The 9301-nt window shown below is 45.3% G+C and overlaps 1 protein-coding gene across 2 annotated transcripts in view; it reads right to left on the reverse strand.

The window, feature by feature from the left end:
- Nucleotides 1-9301, reverse strand: part of ACVR2B (activin A receptor type 2B) — a 138290-nt gene that overhangs the window by 28117 nt on the left and 100872 nt on the right. For both annotated transcript variants that reach the window (XM_025200452.1, XM_025200453.1), the window contains exon 2: nucleotides 4589-4796. In XM_025200452.1, coding sequence (XP_025056237.1) covers nucleotides 4589-4796 — 208 coding nt within the window. The remainder of the gene's footprint in view (nucleotides 1-4588; nucleotides 4797-9301) is intronic.

The following is a 9301-nucleotide window of genomic DNA, read 5'->3' on the forward strand; positions in this document are numbered from 1 at the left end:
GAAATAAATGATGCATAGGAGAACTAAGTTTGAGTGTATCCCATATTCTGCCACAGAGCTTCTATATGATGGTGAACTCCCACTTAAATAAAAAAGTTGGCAAGTGAACGCTAATCACATGCCCCTCGTTTTCTGGGGCTTCAACTTTAGATATTTGGAGGCTGAAATACAGAAGTAAGCACTCTGAACTACAAATGTAGGTATTACACGCTGTGGGTTCTCAGTTCTCTCCTGCTGCCAGCAAAGCCGTGTGATGTTGAGGAATGAGCACGGGTTAGGAGTCAGGAGATCACAAGCAATATTTCTGCTCTGCCACTGATCTACTTCATGGCCTCAGGCAGTCTTCTCGCTCCCATTACAGAGCTGGGAAAGCAATGCTCTCCTCTTGCAGATAAGATACATTTATCAATATTTGCAAGACGCTCAGAAACTAGAATGGTGAGACCCTTAAAAAGGCCACAAAGAAATAACCACTTCCCTATTTACTGCAGGCCATAAAAGATGTGTAATAAATAAAGCAATGAATGAGTAGCATAAAAACAGCTAACAGCAGCCTCCTTCCCTGAGCATGCTAATGGACATTCATTCGAACATCAGCCTAGCCATCCAGCTGTGCTGTTCTCTTCAGCACTTTGCATATCTTCAGGAGAATCCCATGCAGGTCTGAAAAACACTTCATTAGCCTTCCACATCTCTTCTTTTCTGCCAGAGCAGTGTGGCAGATGTGTAGCGCTCTGTTAAACACCTCCCTCAACCACCACAAGCACTTGCTTTCCTTACCAGGTATTATTATTATCCGCGCCAGAATCTTCCCAAGCACTCTGTAATTAAAGCTGCAAGGGTTGTCCTCTGTGCAAAACAGTATCAGACTATTTCCTGAGGTCCAGTTAAATTATATGCATAACTTCCTCCCTTCAAACGCTTTGAGGAAGCAGCAAAACAATCACACACATCTGACATTATTGCTCACTCATGAATCCATGACAAGTCTCCTTTAGTGAGGCATCACTGACACAGAACTGTAAGTAATGCTGAAAAAGGCCCTTTTAATCTAAATGCATGGCACTACTTTCAGTAGTTTATTTCTTTCTGCAAAAAGTAACCTCAGAGCTGAAATTTCTTATACAAAGTCTCATCCAGAATTTTTTTTTTTTTTTTTTTGGTTCAAAGAAAAAGAGAAATCAGCCATCCGAGTTAGCCAAGTGAGGAAAGATGTTTCCTTTAGTTGAGCAATATTTCCAGATGCCATTTTTTTTAACTCCAATAACTCAAACCACTTGGATTTAAAGGCACTAGAGTTTTGTATTCTTCAAGGGCGAATGCATGCTTTGCTAAGCCTGTTGGTTAAGAAATCAAGTTAATGACTGAAAACAGCCTCCTCCACATCTGCGATTCATTATTTTCCTTGCCTTGTTTTGGTGCATGCGCAGGGCAGCTCATCAGGCACACCACCTTGGATACCACTATGCCTTATACTTAACAAATGTTAAAAATAATGGGGGGGAGGAATAACACTTTTTCCTCCAGCTGCGAGTGTGCATGTTGAAGAGGTGTGAATTTCAATTGAAGCCATGTAAATCTCTAAACTGCATACAGCTGATTTTTCGACTATACCCTTTTAACAGCCTTAAAGGGTATATGCTACTGCATATTTGTTGTGCGATCATGTAATGAAGCCAACTTCAAGACATAAGTACAAGGGTTCAGGTACTCAGTGTTTGAACACAGTAAAGAAAGTGTAAGACTAAAGATTTGTAAGATAAAGGACAGATAGAATTACTCCAAGAACTGCGAGTCTACATCTTCTGAGCTTGGCATCATTGAAACATCAAGCCACCTTCTGCAACAAGGTACAATGTGGTATATAATGCTGAATGCCGTCTACTTTAAAGTGACAGAATAATTATCTGCTGCCCTTTTTGCAGGTAGCAATACACCTGCAGCCCAACACAATGGTGCTTGGGAGCTTGGCATTCTACTTAAGCATACTGAACTTAAAAAGGCAGGAAAGACCAGGATAGTATCAATGAAGCCACCCATGGTTCATAGGTGCGCTTCTTCCATTCTGTTAATGTTTTATTGTCTTTCCAAGAACAGAACTATAAAAAGCATGAGACGACATCATGGAGGACCTCATCAAGACCAAAACTGAACATGAGACGTGTTTAATTAAACCCAGTCCAGGTAATTAAAACTACAGTCCTTGTAACATGGAAGAATGTTGTTCTTGGCCTGGTGGTGTTTGTTTGTTGGCATGTTACTAGTTTGGCCCACGAAACTAGATGGGGTGGTTGCACCTTCCCAATCTTGAGCTATTACTTTAACCTCAAGTGATGAAACTTAAGGTGCAACCCCAAAACGGGTTGTGACCACTCTCATCCCTTTCTTTGGGCAATGAGAAGGGGTGAGCCATTCTGACATTTTCATCCCCTCTAACATAGCATGGTATAAAGATGTTCAAAGGTTCAAAGAGACACTGTGTTAACAGCATGGGGGCATTGCATTACAGCGTGCCATTATCAAAGTGCTGCTGCATTTGGGAGTAGATTTTAGAAGAGACACTCTGTTTATATTAAATACTTCTGTTTAAATGCAGGAAAACTGTAGTGAAACATTTCAGTTCTTATGAGGATCAGCATTAAAAATGACTAAGGGGCATGCAAGGATTGATTTATTTTGAAGGAATAAAACCTATAGTGTTTGTATGTATATAGCATTTGACTTGACCTACCAAGGGGAATGTTGTACTGGGAAAGTAACCTTCCTACAGATAGTTAAGGGAAGAGGAGGAATTATTGAGAATATAGACTTGGTGCATAGTAGGATGAAGGAATGGAGCAGAGGAGGGGTAATTCTATTATCTCACATTACATTTAGGGTAATTCCATCTCACGTTACATTTAGGGTTTTTAAGACAAAACTCAGATTTTGGGCCCAGAGATAATGAAACACCATCCCTACAGATGGTGAAACCAAGAAAAACTTTGCATGTGGCTATTGTTTTACTTCAGGTCATGGACACATGAATGGATCTTACAGCTGGAAAGCACCTGACCAGGTCAACCAGTCCAGACCCCTTATCAGGGAAGAATCATCCCCAACTAATCCATCCCAGCCAAGAGTCTGTCTAACCTACTCTTGAAAATGTCCTACTCTTGAAAATGTCCAAGGATGGAGCTTGCACAATTTTTCTACATTGCCTGTTGCAGTGATTGACCACCCTCCTAGCCAAAAAGTTCCTTTTAATTTCCAACCTAAATTTCCCCTGCTGCAGCTTGAGGCTATTGCTCCTAGTCCTGTCACCTACAGCCACAGATAAAAACCCATCTTCGTCCGCTTGATAATTGCCCTTCAGGTATTTGAAGGCTGTTATCAAATCCTGCCCCCCCACCCCTTTCTCTTTTCCAGACTAAATAATCTGGTTCTTTCAGCCTTTCCTCATAAGTCTTGCCTTCCAGGCCCCTAATCATTTCTGTTGCTCTGCACTAGGCTCTTTCCAGTTCGTTCACATCCATCTTGAAATGTTGAGTCAAAAACTGGACACAGGACTCCAGGCAAGGCCTCACCAGTGCTGAACGGATTGCAAGAATTACTGCTGGATGGTCTTACACTACAGCAACCAAAAATTTAAGTGAACCCTGTTCAGGTACCTCTGACCTTTGTAAAATCAGCCACAGGGACTCATTAGGCCTCAGGAGGAAAAACACAACAAAGGAGCAGTTTATTGAACTGAATTGTGCCTGGGGTAGGGTTAGAATGAAGTTCAAGTCTTTCCAAAAGGCTCAAACCACCTTTCCTGATAGGGAACCTGAGCCAAGTAGCCTCCAAGCTATGGAAAGAGCCATGTGAGCCTGCATTTCCTCTGTAACTTCAGAATTCACTTCTCTATGAACACTCCCCTCCACCTCCCTTTGCACACTTTCAAATGCGTGGCTTCCTCATTTGTGTGTAGTTGCCCCAGCACTCCAGTTTCTGCATGCAGCTTAGCCTCTCCATCCATTTGTCCACAGCCTTAACAAGCAGCATAACACTGCAGATAAGGAGACAAGACTACATTTTCCCCAAGACCTGTAATGCAACCAGAGCCTTCTACCACCAGTATTTTCATAGCCCATTTGCCCCTCAACCCAGACTCTCTTAAATGATGTCTTGCCCACCCAACAGCCACCCCAGTTGGTAGGGTCAAAGGACAGAAAAAAAAAATCTGCCAATAACACAGGGACATCTCAATGTCTAACACCCCCAGAGAGCTGTGTTTTTCTAGACAGCTTCACACAAGTCCAAGTTTTCCTCAGCAGAGCCAAGTGCTCTTGGAAGAACATACTGCTTTCTGCTCGATGGTACAGGACAAATTTTTCAGAGCCTGCCAGGACTACTGAAACTTTATCAGGAAAAAAAAGACCTAAACATGCCTTTTATGACTTCTGTACTAAAAGCAAAAGGGAGTTTCATGTGAATTTTGATAGATGCCAAATTACAAGAGTAATTAAAGGAGATCAATGAGGCCCAGTTGAATTGCACTGGTTACGTTCTGTCCGCTGCAACGTGAAAAGCTTCTCACGTGGCCCTTCTCCATCTTGGCTATTACCTGTCATAGCAGTTGAAGTCATCTAACCAACAACCCTTCTTCACCAACTCAATGGAGCCCGAATTGTTCCTCCAGGAAGCGTAGCAATGAAGGCGCTTGTCCTTTTCCCCTTCACAGCGCTCCACGCCACTCTGATTAGTCTTCTCCAGCTCCCAGTTGGCATTGTAGTAGATACACTCTCTGGTTTCTGCCTCTCCATGTCCTGGCCCTGGAACGAGATTCAAATCCAAAATGCGATCAAAACCAAACCAACCGTAAATACCCGAGTACATATTTCTACATGGTTGCCTGAGGAGCTTCAGTTAGTGGCAAGTTATTTGGGGTATGTGTGTATTGGTTCTCACATGATACACCTCGCCGTAACGCCTGAGCAGCTCTTCTAATGAAATGCACCTTCAACCCTTTCTGGAGGCAAGGCAACATTATTCTCAATTCTTCATGGGGAACTGAAGCACAGAGATGCAAAGCCACCTTGGAAGCCTGCTGGTACGCCAACAACTAAACAGAGATCTCACATCACAGTTCAGTGCCTTAACCACAAGACTGCCCCAAAAGGAAATGTAAGGGTCCACTGACCAACGGGGCCCTGCCGAGCTCCGTGAGGAAGCCCTAGGTTCAACAGAGAAACACAGAAGACATGACTTACAATGCGCGAGATTTAAGCCACGGTGTAATAAATGAATATGCATTTCCACACGCTTAAACACGTTGAGGGCTAAAATGGTGCTCATAGCTCCTTGCTGGGTCTCTGCACGGGCGTGAACCTCACCCAAGGAGATTTCCCCCCTTATTAACTTGACTAATGACGATAATAAAGACCTGCACAGTAACCATGGCGAGTTAAATAAGCTGCCAGGAACCATTGCAACCTGCTTTGCATCAAAGTAGCAGAGATTCAAAATGAAGAGTTTCTGGCAAAAATAGCTGCACTGCCCCAAAACACCCTTACAAGGGAACCGGTGTGGGGGGAAGTTGCATATTAGATGGTGCATACCTCGAAGTGCTCAGCAATCTGACTCTTACTACAGAAGTATCCTGTACTGGCACATTTAAAGGACCAGCATCACGAAGGGGGAGGAGAAGTTAAATGCCAGAACGCAGATCAAGTCTATACAGAAACCCCGGAAATGTTACCACTGAGCCACAAATAGCAGGTCACTTCTAAACTCCAGCTGAGATGAACTATAAATACAACAAGGGAACCAAAAATGACAGTTCAGGTTTTCAAAACAGCGTTTTTCTCTTAAGCTGCAGTCAGGCCATCTTGGGTCATCTTAACTAAAATCAGGTCACGCCTGTTTGTTGTTTTGATGGGTTACTTCCCAGAAAAATCTAGGTATCTCAGTATGAGGCACTGCCGTTTCAGGAATACACACAGAATTGATACCAGCAGAAAGGAGTATTTTGTTACTAGAACTGCCAACTTGTTGGCACAATGCAAAACTGAGCTCCTGGTGACTGAAAATGCTGCTGTACGTTCTGCCTACTTTAAAACTAGTCTAAACGCTAAAGATGCTATTGGGGTTAAGGCACTTTGCCCACATTGCCATAGTACATGTGCATCTCACCATCCATGTATCTGAATTTATGGTGCCAACTCCCTAGCGAGATAAAGAATTATTATTCCTATTTTGCAGACGATGAACTGACACACAGAGAAACTAAAAGACTTGCCCTTGGTCAAAAAAGAAGTCTGTGACTGCAGGGACCTGAAGCCAGGTTTCCCTAGTCCCACTGAGTACCCTCATCACACTGGGCCAGTCTTTTTTCTTTCTTCTTCACTTTCCTCTCCTAACCATTGCAGGGCAGCTGGATTCACTTTCGTTTCAATGGGCGGGCGTACATTTGTCGAGCATCTGGAGGTGGGTCGGCATTCAAGATGCTATCAAAGCACTGTCTACGCCTCTACTTGACCCCGTGCTGAACAAGGTTTAACTAAAAGGACGTGGCAGGGCAAACTACATTTTCAGAAAGGTGCTGAATGCTTGTCCTGGTCTGCACTCTTACTTGTTGCCTGCTATGGGCAATTTTCCCAATACCGAAGACGTGCGTCAGCCCAGAAAGATCTCTACATTTTAAGAGGAGTTCAATTCTCTGGCATCCCTTGCTCAGGAAGAATGCTTAACCTGTATCGCAGGAGGGAATTTAAAGGGAGAGGCAGGGGGAAGAAGAAAAAGAGCCAGAAAGCCCAGCCTTGAAACTGAAAATCATATTCAACACACATCCAGGAGCTCCATTTTAATACCACCTGCAGGTTTTATCAGCACTTGCAAGTCTCCATCCAAGTTGTCCTCTGACAAGTTGCTTACTATAATAAAACAACCCACAAATAACCCCAGACACTGGAGCCATGTCAGTATTGCTCCTCCTCGTCAATGCTTTGCTGTTGGCCTGTTGATACTTGCATGATAATTTGTTATAGCAAATTTAGTATTTCTGTTAAATGCTTAGTTAAAAAAAAATCAGCAGGTATTGTCTTGTGTTCAGGGAATGACAGAGATGCCTTTTTTCCCCAGCAATAAATGAGCATCTTAGCCTTACTGTAACGCATAGTATGGCTTGCGTTATCCGCTGTCTTAGGCAGCAGATAACAGTATTCAACACCCCCTTCTGGTCTTCTCCAGAAAGTAGGAATTCTCTAATAACTTGTACTTCTACAAATCAAAGGAATCAACAATTCTGCATCATCTTACTCAGCCCAGAACCAAAACAGGATATACCTTAACTTTACAGTAAATTTTCACAGCCATGGGGACCAACCTTTTTTGGTCCCACACAGTCCCAAATGCCACTCCAATCCCCTTCCCGAGTCTGATCTGCCACTCTGGTTTCTGCTCCATGCCAGTCCTACTCCATTGCTTTCCGCTTCCTGCCCTAGCTGCTCCCTCCCAGGTCTGCCACGCACCATACACAGAAGCTGCCCACGTCACTTGTGGTACCTGTGCCTTGGGTTGGCCACCCCTGCTGTAAAGCAAACGAGTTTTCTTCTTTCCCAGAAAAAATCTCCTAGAAATCAGCTTGGCCTAGGGCAGTTAGGGCCAATGCTTTTGGCAGGCATGCTGCAAAATAGTCACCCCCGCCCCGTGTGGCACTCCAATCCCCTTGTCACAGAGCACTGAGGTGCCCTGTGCCTGAAGAGGGGAAAACTGCTAGGGAAGGAGCCCTAGCAGTGACTAAGGAGCACAGCTGTGGGTTGCCGGGGCAACCAGGGAAGGTCAGCTGACCAGAAGGGGCAGGGCCTGGCCCTTATAAAGCCCAGGAGCTGAGGCCAGAGGCAGTTCCCTGCCAGCAACCAGAGAGGCAGGAGCTCCCAAAGCAAAGAGGCGAGAAGCAGCCTGACCGCAGGTACAGCTTCAGCTGAGCAAAGGGTGGCAGCTCTAAGATGTCCGAGCAACGTTGTTATAGCCAGGTGGCTTATAGTTACGTTATAGCCTAGGGGCTTGTGTTTTGCTTTGTTGTTGTTATAACCGGTGGTTTGGGTGAGGCTATTAGGGGCCTCATAGGGACCCACAGTGGTGTGGGGGCCACAGCACCAGTAAGGGCGCAGCGTACGGAGTGCATAGACCCCAGCCCCAGAGCGGGGCGTTCGAGAAGCCCTAGCGTGGGCATGGCGAGCCCCAGAGAGGGGGCACTATTGAGAAGCCCTAGTGCAGGCACGGCGAGCCCCAGAGAGGGGGCAGCATTATTAGGAAGCCCAAGCGTGGGCACGAAGAAGGAAGGCGCAGGGAGAACAGGAAGGGGCCGAATACGGATAGAATTGAGACAACAGTGATTCCATCGGCGAGGTGTGGACTGCGGTGTAGGGGAGGAAATGGAGCCGCAGACAGCGCCCCCTAGCAGCAGGGCAGTATAAGGGCAGCCTCCTGTTGATTAATACCAATTGATCAATTAATTAAGAACAAGGCATGGCAGGCGAGTAGGAGGGCAGTTGCCCCAGGAACAGGTGCGCGGGCCACATTAAGGTCGGCCTAGAGTGGGCACCTGTCACACCCCTTCCTTTGCCCAATATGTTGCTCTCCTTCCTGGGCTCCCTACCTGAATTGCTGCTCTGCTACCTGCTACTGTGCTGCCTGCACACAGGAACTGCCCATGTCACTTGTGACACCTGCCACAGGACAGCCACCCCCAGCCTAGAGAACCACATGCAAGGGCAGAAACTCCAAATCCTAATCGTAGTTCAGACAACTCCTCCCATAGCGTTGGACAACGCGATTAAACCTGGGGGCCGTAACAGAACTCATCAGGGTGCCGTGAGACTTAATGTTCATGCAATGCTTTCAAGAGAACATATTAAAAGTGCTGAAGTAGCCATTATAACCATATTAGATCTGGGACCAGAAAGCAGCAGACACTTGAGCAGAAGAAATCATGCACCCTGCCCCAGGAGCCCCACTCCTCAGACAAATGTCTTTTCTGGAGCAAGTTTAAAATTCAAACATGACTTTGCCTTCAAAAAACAAATTTAAGCCTGCCAAATGGCAAAACAGGCCTCAAAACCTCTGCCGTCTTACCTGCACCACAGGTTTCAGCAGATTGGAAAAAAAGACAGTTTTTTGTTTTCTCCAAACAGCCTTGAAGAGCAGCTGTCTTACAAAGACACTTCAAAAAGTTGCACTCATAGCAACAAGCTCTTAGATCAGCTCAACAAGCATTCAGTTCTGCCGACCTTCTCCATCTGCAAGGAGCCCTTTTCTTTGTCCCCAAGACAGTCTC

The sequence above is a fragment of the Alligator sinensis genome, unplaced genomic scaffold (assembly GCF_000455745.1).
Source record: "Alligator sinensis unplaced genomic scaffold, ASM45574v1 scaffold599_1, whole genome shotgun sequence".
In the NCBI taxonomy this organism is placed as follows: domain Eukaryota; kingdom Metazoa; phylum Chordata; order Crocodylia; family Alligatoridae; genus Alligator; species Alligator sinensis.